The 13,213-nt window shown below is 49.3% G+C and overlaps 1 protein-coding gene across 1 annotated transcript; it reads left to right on the top strand.

Annotated features, from left to right (window-relative positions):
- Positions 1-305: 305 nt before the first annotated feature.
- On the top strand, positions 306-13,207 carry LOC123025831 (guanylate-binding protein 1-like). Its single transcript, XM_044434900.1, has 11 exons — positions 306-462; positions 654-763; positions 2,705-2,917; positions 4,396-4,523; positions 5,282-5,391; positions 6,350-6,543; positions 7,853-8,095; positions 8,875-9,155; positions 10,631-10,843; positions 11,020-11,122; positions 12,785-13,207. The coding sequence occupies exons 3-11, from the start codon at positions 2,722-2,724 to the stop codon at positions 13,063-13,065; spliced, it is 1,749 nt and encodes a 582-aa protein (XP_044290835.1). The 5' UTR covers positions 306-462; positions 654-763; positions 2,705-2,721; the 3' UTR covers positions 13,066-13,207.
- The last annotated feature ends 6 nt before the right edge of the window (positions 13,208-13,213 follow it).

Here is a 13,213-nt window from a genome sequence, read left to right as displayed (position 1 = left end):
GTGTTGCCTAAATTCAGCCATGCTAGGAAACCCTTGTGTCTTTACGCATGGAAAATCCACAGCTCACAACCCAACAACAACATGGTGATCCACTGAAAAAAAACAGTGTCAAAACTTTTCAAACCATGTCCAGTTCCAATGCATTGCAAACAAATACTATCTTTGAAAACAATGAACAGCCCTTTTCCGTCTGCAAGCACTCTGATTAGCAAACGCAATATGGATAAGATAATGAGTGTTTGCCTCCAGAAGTTTTCTGGCTTGGAATGATCAAAACACAGATCATATTTGGCCTGCCTACCAAACTGCTGATTTCTGAGAATTGCCTGCCCATAGAGAACCAGTTTCACTTTCAACAATTTTCTTATGCGCCAGAACAGCACTGGCAGTTTCACATTTCCTAGGCACTTGCTCTCTGCTCTTCTGCCTCTGGCCATCTCTCCTGTGCAGTGAACAGTCCAGGTGATGCTGGCATATGTTTTCCACTGGATCCTCGCCTTGCCTTTCCAAATTCTGCCTTTTCTTTTTAAAGCCCAGAGAGGTCTGAGGCTGGATTTGGGGCTGAACGGCTTGACGGTCTTCGACAAAATCCACCCAGGTTGGTACACAGTTTCAGGTGCACTGAACAATTTTTTCCTTTTGTTCTTCAACAGAGACCAGGTCAAATTGCAGTGAGGTGGCAAGGACGGCGCTGGGGAAGGGAAGCCCAGGAACATTTTCCACAACACTGAAAACCTCTCTAGCAGGACGTCAAGAAGCAAAGGTAACAGGTTGTTAGAACGGATGGGCAGCAGATGCCAACTGTTTCTTTATCTGCATGCAGCTAGACTGCTGGGAATCTCCAGGAACAGCTTCTGTCCCCATAATGGCAAAAGGGCTTCCACAGTGAATGCTAAGCTTGAGTCCAGAGGGACTGGAATTTGCAAGACTCTCTGCTTAATAACTCCCAATGTCACGGGGCAACTACCCTTAGAATGTCCTGGTCACTGCTCCCCGCAGACGAGGACACTGTGGAGCTGCGAAACTTGGAGGAGGGGGGCAAAAATGATCAGGGGGCTGGAGCAACTCCTCTGTCAGGAGATGGTACTTGTGCCGGAACTGATTAGCTTAGAAAAGTAATTCATTAGAAATTAGAAAACTAATTAGAAAATTAGATTAAATTAGCAAGTAGGAAGAGGCAGGGTGGTGGGGTTCCACTTTTGGGCCAGTCGCTGACTCTTGGCCCAAGCTCCTTTGCAGGGCTGCTGTAAGGATGAGAAGCAGGGGAGGCACCCTAGGTGCCTTGCAAAGGGAGGGAAACACTGGCTATCACGGGTGTTGCTTCCTGTTATGTGATCTCTGCTGGCATGGGCTGTGCAAGGGTTAGACAAACCCATCCCCTATTTTAGTTCTGTAATCCACGGCAAGCTGCAGCGTGTCCCCCAGAGCCAGTCTGTCCCTCACTGAGTGTGGAGAACCCAGTATGTAAACATTCCACACTCTTTAGAGCAATAAAACCAAAGTCCTTTAATGCTAATTGTCTACAAGATTTACAGTTCTATAGATAAGTTCCCTAATAGCGGTCCTTGCTAAGCAGATGTCAGCCCTATAGTGGCTTCTCTTCCTGAGTGGGATCATTCTCCCAAGTCAGGCCTTTCCTCCCTCTTACGCTGTCTACTTTGTAGTTGTTCAAATCTGCGTAAAATATGTCTGTTCTCAGCTTTTGAGAAATCCACGACACCTATTGTGTCTTCTGTTTCTGGCTCAGGGAGATCAGCAGCAGGGGGGGAAGAGGCAGTTTGCTCTGCCTCCTTCTGAGTAGAACTTGCAGCTCCCTCTTTCTCATGACTCTCTGTCTCAGGTAAAGGTCCAGGGGTTTGCGCAACGGGCTGGGGCTCAGAGGAAGACGCAGCAGCTGGCTCAGCCGTCCCTGCATTGGGTTGTGGGGTCGACTCTTGGGCACTGGGTGCCAAGTGCAAGGTCTCCTCGTGAGTCACTGTTTCTGTTGGAGCTTCATGCACGACATTGAGGCATATGGGGTTGGCCTGCCTGTCTTGCTTAGCGTGGAGGGACCTGCTCAGCCAGACCCTCTTACGCAGGTGCAAGAGACAGAAGCCCCCTCTTTGCAAGCAGCCACAGGCTTAATCTCTGCTTAAGCAAAAGCCAGATCACCTGGTGCTGCCATTGCAGTGCAGGTGACGTGGCTGAGGGCACCCCGAGGCCGTGCATTTGATTCCCAGCTTGCAGCCTCCACCTCAGACCTGGGCATGAACTCTTCCTGGGCTGCCATCAGACAAAACATGAGATCCTTTTGAAATTTCAAGTCAGATGGAGGAGATAAAACTTTAACTCGCTCTTGAAGATAACAAGCTGGGTTGTCTAATGCATCTCTCCTGGCAGGCCATTCCAAAGTTCGGGGACTACCACTGAAAAGGCCCTGGGGCATTCCCCTTGCTGAGCCCTCACTTTCCAGCACCAGCACCAAGGAGGACCCTGAGCTGGAGATGGCTCCCTTTAGTTGCAAACGTCGCGGAGGCCCAGCCTGGCCCTCTGCAGTCTGTTGATGCCAAAGGATGTACAAGTCCTGATTGTGGGCCAGTCAAAAGCCATCTGGGTTTCCTGCCCTTCCCAGTGGATCCTGTACACACACACTCATCCCCACTGTTTCTCTTGGGTCTCTCCAATTCCCACCTTAGCATGAAACTCAGCTGCTTTTGCTCCACAGACCTAACCTTTGACAGAATGGTTTTGAAACCTATCTGCATGGACGCCCCTGTCTGTCTCATCGAGAACAGACCCGACGGGAAATTTGTGATTAATGAAGAGGCCGCAGAGTTGCTTGCATCAATATCCCAGCCTGTGGTGGTGGTGGCCATTGTGGGACTGTACCGCACGGGCAAGTCCTACCTCATGAACAAGTTGGCTGGCAAGACCTCAGGTGAGAGAGAGAGAGAGAGAGAGAGGGAGGGGGAGAGGGAGGGGGAGAGGACCAAGAGAAAAAGTAAGAGCTGGAATATCTGGAGGGAAGAATATGGTTCTCAGATGAAGGGACATCTGCTCAGATTGGTGCAGTGGGACCAGGACTCTGCCTTTGGAAAGAACCATCCTGGAGTCTCATAATCCCATTTCCAGGGACGGTGGATGAATTCCAAGGCAACATTCTGTACCTTTCAGAAGTTTCAGGGCATCCCATATAATTCAGAGGTTTGGGTTAAAGTGTCCACGGCGTCCTGCAGGACCCGGGAGTTCTCCTGGACCCGGAATTGTCCCTGGAGTCTCAGGCAGCAACTGTGGCCAGGAGCACCTTCCATCTACTTTGGCTGACTTACCAACTGCGTCCCTATCTGGACAGGCAGAGCCTAACAAGGGGGATCCATGTGCTGGAAACCCCACATTTAGACTACTCTAACATGCTCTTTGTGGGCTGCCCTTTGAAAATGGTCTGGCAATTTCTGTGGGTACAGAATAGGGCAGCTATTCTGCTCCTCCTGCTCCTAAACAAGTAGAAGCGAGCGGACTAGTTGAAGTCTGGGCCCCATTTTGTGGTGCTTGTGCTAATAAATCCCTAAACGTCTTAGGGCCTGGATATCTAAAGAGTGTCTTCTCCCATACACACCTACCCAGACCTTTAGATCATCTACGGAGGTCCTTTTCCATGAGCCACCCCTAAAGGAGGTAAAGAGGGTGGCTACAAGGGGAAGGGCCGTCTTGGTTGTGGCACCCAGTCTGTGCAGTCAGGTCCCCAGAGGAATACGCCTGGTGCCAGTTCAAGGCATTCTTATTTTCCCACCATGTAAATTGTTGGTTGTGATTTTATTGGCTTTTAAAGTGTTTGGTACAGGTGGAATGGTTATTATGTTATTACACATTGTTTTGTTATTGTTTTCTTATAGTCTGTCAAATGTGACTGTAATGCTGTTGTTCTATGACAGGCAAGATTGTTTTAAATTTGTTTTTAAATTGATTATTATTTTAAAGTATATTCTGTAAACCATTCTGAGAGCTCATGTAATCAAACAGTATAGAAATCCTTAAAATAGGTAAATAACTAAATAATCTGTAGACTACAGGTTTTAACTGGTAGGCTTTAATCAAGGTGTGTAGTCTGTTTCTATGAAATACTGTTCTTCTGTATTCTTTTGAAATGTCTGGAAAATGTGAGAGAGACCTCTGTGCAGTGCTGCTAACTTGTTTTTCTTGGAGGGCTCCTATTCCTTTAGCAGGCCCCTTTTTCCCCATCATATTTCCATGCTGGGGAAGCCTATGTCCTTTAAATGTGTGCCTGCCACAAGCTGTTAAAGACACTGGAGCCTTCCAAGGAAACAGTTGGCAGCCCTTCTCCCCAGTCACTCCTGCTGACACATTTCTGGTTTATTCACATGCAACTGTACAACACACGGTTCTCTCTACATGCAGGTTTTGCACTGGGTTCCATGTTACAGGCCTGCACCAAGGGCATCTGGATGTGGTGTATTCCGCACCCCGAGAAGCCTGACCAAACTCTTGTGCTCCTCGACACGGAGGGACTAGGTGATGTGGCGAAGGTGATTTTGAACTCACTTTTTAAAGTATATTGGAATGTGATTTCTTACAAGTATGTCGTGCTTTCTTACATATAACAAGGATGCACTCACACATAAAAAGAACAGAGGGACTAAGTGATGTGGAAAAGGTGTCTTGAACTGTGCATGTGGATAGAATGTTGCACCTGTTGAATTTCTGCCTGACATGGACCATTATAGGCACAGGAAGTACTTCCTGGCATCCAAATTGAACCTTGGTTCCCTGAGTTTGGCTCCGCTGGAGCACGTCCTGCTTCCTCTGCAGGGGAAAACAGTCTCTTCCCACCTCCGTGTGACACCCCCTCACGTGCCTGCATGTCGCCAACAGGTCCCCTCGGAGTCTCCTCTTCTCCAGGCTGAAGAGACCCAGTTCCCTCAGTCTCGCCTCATACGGCTTCCCTGCAATGCGGCCACCATCCTTCCTAAAGGGAAGGCTGGTCTAGGCAGATGCTCATGTATAGATCTGGGAACTATACGCATCAGACAAACATTTTGCAACCTGACTTGTACTCTGAACGGATGCATAAAGCAGATCTTTGTAAAGAGGCGAATCATTTCAAAAATCCCAACACTTCAGGAGGAAGGGGGAGCAGCTGTGGACTGCCAGCCCTGCGTTGCCCACCCTCGCGGAATCCGTGTTGCATGGCAAGAACATTGTCTCACAGCCTTGGCGGCACCTCTAGGTTGGGAGGGGACAAGCCCAGCCTAGCCTGAAGAATTCTTTGCTCCCCCTTTCCTAGGGCGATTCCACGAATGACACCTGGATCTTTGCGTTGACCCTGCTCCTGAGCAGCACCCTGGTCTACAACAGCAAGGGCACCATTGACCAGCCTGCATTGAACGAGCTCCAGTATCCTTCTGAATAACGTGCTCTCTAGTGGGGAAAATGGGGCCGAAATAAAGGCAGCGCTGAGTATCCGTGTGCAGCTTATCTTGTTCAGTTTTTCACTCGCATGTGCATATGCAAAGCTCTGAGGTGAATCGGAGCAATATGGGGTACTTAGACCCGCTGGTCCATCAGTCCTCTGTATTTCATGTATCAAGAGGGGCTTACACTCCTGCGGATTTCCCATCAGACATGCACTGTTATCAGGATGGATTCTGGGCATGTGTCAAGACTCGAGGCAGCTTCAGGGCTCTTTCCGCTGGCCAAGGACCAGCATAGCAGTCCTGGGAGTCGCAGGAATGCCCCCTGCCCCCAAACTACTGCAGCTTCAGGGCTCTCATGAGCCCCACCTGGAAGCCCTGCAGAAGAGCTACATAAGACCTGGGTCTTCCCTCCAGAAGCTGCTTTGGCAATGAGTTTGCCTAACTCATTTGTCCGCTTTGTTGAAAAAACTCAGAAAACAAGTTCGTGAGACTCCTGGCCCTTGCCCTTTCCTTCTCCCGCTTCAGCGCTCAGGTACCTGTTCTCTGGCATTGTCTCCTTGGTTTCCTGACTCCTGGCTTGTTTGACTGCACTTCCTCTTGGGCTGAATCTGCCTTGTTCTGCTCCTGGTTCTGACCTTGGACTCTTCGACTGCAGTTTGGACTGAACGTTGTGCCCTCCCCGGCTGCCTGGGTCCTGGAGCCCCTGCTAGGGAGCCAGCTCCCCACGTCCTGGATGCTGACAGCAGACGGAGCCTCTGCAGGCAATAGGAGTGGGCAATGCCACTTTCGTGCAGGGTGTCAATAGGTATAGGAGCCTCTTGGGTAGCCTCTTTGGTAACCGGATCTATTATGTGATGTTATGGAATATGTGTATTTTTGAGCGTTAGTCTCCCCAGTAGGAGCAAGTTTTTCTCCTGATTCCTGAACGAGGCCAACAGCTACGTGACGGAGCTGACCGAGTGCATCAAGGCGAAAGCCCCATCCATGGATGGACTGGAAGACTCTGCCGAATTCGTTCGCTTCTTCCCAGACTTCATCTGGAGCTTGAGGGACTTCACATTGTGCCTGGAGCTGGATGGGCAGCCCATCACTGCGGATGATTATCTGGAACATGCCTTGACATTAAAGCAAGGTATTGGTGACCAACATGCAGCTGATATCAGCATAGTCCAGAGGCAAACAGCTAACAGATAAATCTCTCCCACCCTCGCACTGAACAACCTGGCCTTCTGGTGCTAACGCACAAGAAAAATGCAGTATGAAGTTATGTACTTCTATGAGAATTAGAAACTGGATTGGTGTGGTTTAATTTTTTATTTTATTTTTCATATTGAGAATTGCATTGTAATGTTGGTTGACATAGTTTTAAGCCTCGCAATATAATTGTTTATGTTTAGAGCTTATGGGTGCAGTCCTGAGGCTCCAAGACAGCACTGGAGTAGGTGGCAGGATATTTCTGGTTTCCGGATGCAAGGCTGGAGACAGATTTTTCCATCTTGGAGCTGGGAATTGGAAGGGCTGGAGATGGAAGAACTGTGCTGATTGCTCCCAGAGGTTGCAAAAGTGACCTCAGGGAGGCGAAAAAGAAGCTGTTTTGAATAACCTATCTCTTTTTGCCAGCTTACAACATTAAATCAGAGTGGAGAGAAGGTGGGGGAGAATGTATAAAGGAGAGATCCAAAAGCTTAATGAATTTCACAGTTAGGCAAAAGCACAAGGTAAGGGAATGGTCATTTGGACCAAATCCTCTCCTTTTTGTAGTGTTTCTTACAGCAGGCTGGCATCTTTGCGTTGGCAGGTGCTATTCTAGATTCACCTGCAGCTGCAAATCTATATCCTGTTCCCTCCAGGTGACAATCATGGCATCACAGTCTAGAAATATTGCAGCCCTAGAGGTACTGCAGACTGAAACTCTTTTTTTTTAATACGTTTTATTTGAAATTATAATCCTAAAAAACAAAAAAAAAAAAAACTACAAACAACATCCATCATCAAAAACATCAAGCCCACTGGATCAGCCCCCACAGCCTTCTTTTTCCATTTATGATAACTTAAAAAAAATTAAACCTATGCGAAGTCCCGTTTCTCTGGCCAATAATAAAAAGATAGAAGTTTGATAGAAGTTGCAGACTGAAACTCTTCAGTGAGATGGCAGAAAGAAGTGAACTGAAGAAGGCAGGGAGTATCTGGATATTTGGCAAGTTTATTTCTAGGGGTTGCCTAGTATAGATGCAGGCCCTTCACTAGTGAAATGGGGGAGGGAAATCTATATAGTTCATAAGCATAACTTACCAATTGTAAGTAGGATACTTACAAAAAATGGCCACCTTGACTGACGCCTTCATTTTTTGTAGCGTTCCTTCCAGAAATGAAATGTTTGCACTGGCTGGTGCCATTCCGGATTCACCTGCAAGCTACCCCTCCATATCTTTTTCCCCCAGGAGACACCCCTGCTATCGAGAAGTGTAACCTACCACGCAAATGCATCCAGGAATTCTTCCCCACCCGGAAATGCTTCATCTTTGAGCGCCCCACCTCCAAGAAGAACCTGTCTCGACTGGACCAGATGCAGGAGAGCGAGCTGGACCCCGACTTCGTGGAACAAGCAGCCCAGTTCTGCAATTACGTCTACCGCACATCCAAGGCCAAGACCATCCCCGGTGGGCACGTTCTCAATGGCCGCTGTGAGTCTTTCCAGCTCTGAAGCTCTTTCTCAGAGCAGCTAGTATAATAGCACAGGGACTAGGGAAGAGGGTCTCTAGACCAAAATCCCCAATTAGGGCCCTGTCATAAGACCCCTATTTTTGATCATGAACCCACTGGTCCAAGACCGGAGGGGCAGGGAACGACTGCCTGCTCCCCAGCATTCAAGATCACTGTGCCAGGCTCTGCCTTTCTCTGGGAAGTCCTTGACACTTGATTTCACATTGCTGGGGGTTACCACGATCACTGGGTGCTGAACATGCCCCCAAATAAGTGTTGCCACAGGGGCTCATCTTGTTTTATTATTTATTTATTTAAAACATTTCTATGCTGCCCCCATCACAACAGAGCCTCGGGGCGGCTCACAAAGAATACATAAAAACATAATAATAATATAACAATTTAAAAGAAAAAACATTTAAAAAAACCCCTGGTGCATTCTCGGCTAATTTTAAAATCCTAATTAATTCAATAATTTAGCAATTAAAATAAGTTTTAAATAAAAAGGTCTTAGCCTGGCGCCAAAAAACAAATAACGACGGTGCCAGGCGGACCTCTCTGGGGAGCGCATTCCATAGGCGGGGCGCCACCGCAGAGAAAGCCCTCCTCCGGGTACTCACCCTCCTAATATCATTTACAGAGGGTTCCCGGAGAAGGGCATCCGTTGCTGATCTCAAGGGGCGGGAGGGCATATATGGGTGCAGGCATTCCTTTAGATATCCAGGTCCCAAGCCATTCAGGTTAGTTTTATTCCCTGTAGTGCTGGCGAACTTGGCGAAGACCTATGTGGACACCATTCAAAATGGAAGAGTGCCCTGCTTGGAGAACGCAGTGCTGGCCTTGGCTAAGATCGAGAACCCGGCTGCGGTGGCTGAAGCTACGGCCCGCTACGTGGAGCTGATGGAGCAATGGCTGAATCTGCCCACGGAGACGCTGGAGGAGCTGCTAGAGATCCATGCCGGGTGCGAGGAGGAGGCCCTCCGGGTGTTCAGAGCTCGAGCCTTCAAAGACGACACACACGAGTTTCAGGCTCAGCTCAAGGTAGGTGGTCTCCTGAGAGAGCAGCACTAACACCTGGGCAGACAGGTGGTCAAGCTAGGAAGTGAGTGCAGGCTGGCAGCACCTGATGATTGAAGAGAAGAGAGGAAAATGTGCATTGCTGGCACCGGTGAGAATGATTTTTATAAAAAGAGACTGCTGGAAAGCTGGTTTGCTTAAGCAGAAGAGGACATTGTGCTGCTGAAGGTGATCAGGGCCAAGGAAACAGATTAATCATCTGAAGCAGTGCGATGTGAGCTGTGAGGTACCCTGCAAGGAATAGGTTCACCACCACTGGTGACATACATACATCTCCCTTTCTCCTCAGTCTGACAGAGAACGCCTGCCCTGGGGTGCCATGTTGGGTCAAGAAACAGCTGGATTGCACTTGAGTCCCTCCAGCATGTCAAAAAGGCCAGAGTCTGAGTTGAGCACAGCTGCATGGAACCGTGCTGGGTCGGCTGTGTCACCGGACAATGGCTGAACAAGGCCCTGCCTTCCGGTGACTAATTTTCTGGTGACCCTTTCCAGTGGCACACTGAGGAGAGTGCACGGGTCTGGTAGTGAAGGCACCACTTGGCCACACCCCACCGTGTCTAGAGCATCGGTAGCCATTGTACGCTGGACTTCGGCCCAGTCCGACTGCGCTGTCCCATTAAGCCTTGCCCAGACAGATTCTCTTCCCAGTTCCCCCAGCTGCTGTGCTGCCACTGCAACTCTGTCTCTTCTCCCGGTTTCCTGCTCCCTCTGGAAGACTCCTGATGAAGATCCTGCTTCTTTTATCTCAGAGGCTGCCCAGATTGGGATTGCCGTTTTGCTTGGTCCTAAGACAAATTAGAAGATTCTCCTCCCCCGTTTTTGCAGAATGTTGCACAGCAAGATGATAAATGAACTGATCAAAACTCAACCAGGATACTACTAATGCAATTGGATATTTTCATTTTTATTTCGGGAACATAAGGTTTTTTTAATGTTTTCTGCTCCCCATCAATCTGCAGAGATATTGGGGGAGGGCTGTCATGAGCAAAAAGAGGGGTTTCCATTTCTCCGAAACAACATGCAGGGATAAAGTAGACAAAAGCGCCCTTCTGTCCATCTACGTAGCAAACGATGCCTAACCCACACAGGTCTGTTGAGCACTGAAATGAGCAGCCTGACCTTTTGATGAGATGATGAGATGAGATGAGATGGGAGATAGGTGGAGTGTTCAGAGTTTTGCCCAGCCAATGAATTGATACATTGCATCTCCCTCCCTCCCTCCCTCTTGCCCTTCTTATTTACATACCTTTGTCAGGGTCCTCTGAAATTTTGGGAATTCAAGCAATTGCCTGCTTCACCTCCCTTGCTGGATCATCTCGTATGCCAGGCATCCCTGGGGCACCAACAGCACCCACGACCTTAAGCCTTCCCAGAAGTTACATCACCATAACAGACAAGTCAGACGTTGACCACATGATTTTGTATGTTTGTCCTGCCAGAACACCCTGGATCAGAAGATGGAAGAGTACCGCAAGAACAATGAGCTTGAGTCTTCAAAGTGCTGCGAGGCTGTGCTGTCGTCTGTATGCCAGGAGTTGGAGGAGGGCATCAGGAATGCAATTTATGCCCAGCCTGGTGGCCACAAGCATTTCCTGGAGGACCTGAACAAACTGGAACAAAGATACCGCCAGGAACCTAACAAAGGAGTGATGGTGGGTAAGGGGTGGGGGAGGTTCCTAACATTTTTGCTGTATTGATAAAGGGTCTGCCAGCAGATTGACGGCCTTTGCTTAGCAAAGGGAGGGCATGTTGGCCGGCCGGCCTTGAGCCCGTGCATTATAATCCCTCCTGCATATGTTCTGCTGCTTGTTGCTTCTCCTCTCTCCAGGCCGAGGCCATCCTGCAGCAGTATTTTAAGGACAAGGAGCAAATAGGCACAACCATACTTCAATGTGATAAAATCCTCACCCAGGAAGAGCAGGAAAAAGCAGGTAAGGGGCTACCACAGCAGGCACTCAGAGTGGATGTTGGCGCTGCTGTGCTGGCCTTGGCTACTTTGGGGTGAGGAGGGCCGCACGTTTGGTCCCCCGCGCAGCTTCCTCTGCATTCAGTTGGGAGTTGTGCAAGGAGCCTGCTGGTGGGCATTCCTCAAAAGCAGCCAAGGGAGGGATGCCCGGCTTGTATCTCCTGCTCCCACTGCCAAGCCTGCAAGCTCACCATGTCAGTACGAGAAGTTCAAAGGGAGTTGGCGGTGGGATTGCCATGTCACTGGAGCCTTCCTTGGGTCTGAAAAGATCATGTCCAACCGTTGCAGGCGCCGGCTAGATCTGTGGCAAAGTGAACCACAGGGCCTCCTAGACTGTCAGCTGCATTGCCACTTCATGCCTAACCTTTCCTGCGGGGCTATGAAATGAGTAGTGAGAACTTCCACCACGTCTTAAGACAAGCATACAGGAAGTAGCCATTAGTCCCAGTTGTCTGCAGCTGCTCTCAGCTAAGGAACGTCCGTGATGTGGCATTCAGGTGCTTGGACGAATGGGCCAAGCTTTAATGCTTGTGTTGCATTTCAGTCCATATTTATTTTGCCACATCCTGAGCGAACGTTGGGCTATTTTCCTTACCTGCATATTGATTTCTTTCAGTTTCTTCTTGAAAAGCACCACCTTGTTCCAGCGGTGCTCTCTCACTGCCCTTCCCTGATACTTATTACTTATCTTGAGGTTGGCAAAACATGGGAGTTGAGGAACTTTGAGACAGGGTCATAGATCATGAGCACATAGATGTGCAGAACTGTCAAGAATGTTAAAGGGCTCCAGTGTGGAATTTTGAAGGAGGACTTGTGGTCGGAAGCAACAGCAGCGCGAAGCTTTGCCCAGCATCTGATCTGGGTGCACCTTGAAGCAGCTAGATCTTCAGATCATTGCAATGTATTTCCTAGATGCCTCTACTGGCATGGCCAATCAGCAAGAAAGCCACCTTCTGGAGATCTCCTTCCCTCCCTCCTCCCTTACGTTACACACCATACAAACTTAAAAAAGAGGAATGGTAACAATCCAGTGACAAAACAATGTGCCATTTGGGCGCTTGGAAGGGCCTGTCATTAGCAGTCACTGTGGACATCACAAAACGCGATCTCTGCAGTGGAAAGGGGTGGGGTAAAATCCAAAAAGGCCTTGTGCTCATGGGGGGTGGGCATTGAGCCGGCAATGCGCACCCGCCGTGCCACCCAGGTGTTGGAGGAGCAGCTAGCCCTGGCGGTGGCCACCGCTGGCTCACTGGTGCTGGTCTTGGTCGCTCCTTCAGGGCTTCTCTCCCATGAAGGGATTGCTCACCTGAGTCTGAGTGATCTGACTGTCCATCATGGGCTGTTTGCCCAGGAACAAGCTACCCTGCGGGGTCTGGGTTGGGTGACTCAATAGCTCACCACAATGGGTTGCCATTTTGTGCAAAACTGGTTCCTACCAGCTTTTGCTGATGGCCCTCCCGTGCTTTTCCACTGTTTCTTCCATCAATTTTTGTTCTGCAGAAAAGCAGTCATGCAGAAAAAAGTGGAATAGTTTTCCAAAGCCTTTGGATTAGTAGTGGTAGCCGTCCTCTGTCTGTAAGTAGCCAACACCTCTAGAGACTGATTCTTCATTTTCCTCTTCAAACAGAGGCACAGGCGAAGGCAGAGGAGGCAGAGCGAGAGTTGGAGCGCCAAAGGCAGCAGCTGGCTGAGTTACAGCAGAGACTGCAAGATGAGCAACGAAGATCCGAAATGAGCTGGTGGGAAAGGATGCTGCAAGAATTTTGGGATGACTTGCATCCTTCGGAAGAATGGAGAAACCTGAGAAAGATGAACCAAGGAAAACAGCAGCTTTCGGAAGAGCTTTCAGAACAGGAGAACGAAACTGGGGGACGTCTTGTCCCGGTAACTGTCGCGCTTTGCGCATGACGCCTGGGGCTGGCAGTGCTGGAGCCCCCGCTGGAGCCAGACTTGCCCAGGGGGCCAGGGGGCATTGGCTCATCCTTCTCGCCATCCCAGTGCCCTCGCTAAACTGGCCATGGGCTTCCTGACCTGGCATGCCTCCGGATGGGCTCTG

This window comes from Varanus komodoensis, unplaced genomic scaffold (assembly GCF_004798865.1).
Source record: "Varanus komodoensis strain SLA01 unplaced genomic scaffold, ASM479886v1 scaffold29_1, whole genome shotgun sequence".
Classification (NCBI taxonomy): Eukaryota; Metazoa; Chordata; class Lepidosauria; order Squamata; family Varanidae; genus Varanus; species Varanus komodoensis.
The sequence above is the reverse complement of the archived record's forward strand: the minus strand, read 5'-3'. Positions and strand labels throughout refer to the sequence as shown.

Bases quoted from the DNA above. Each gene is read 5' to 3' on its own strand.
- LOC123025831 (XM_044434900.1), top strand. From the start codon at position 2,722: ATGGTTTTGAAACCTATCTGCATGGACGCCCCTGTCTGTCTCATCGAG. The intron at 2,918-4,395 runs GTGAGAGAGAGA...CTCTACATGCAG, and splicing joins GTTGGCTGGCAAGACCTCAG to GTTTTGCACTGGGTTCCATG. The intron at 6,544-7,852 runs GTATTGGTGACC...TTTTTCCCCCAG, and splicing joins TGCCTTGACATTAAAGCAAG to GAGACACCCCTGCTATCGAG.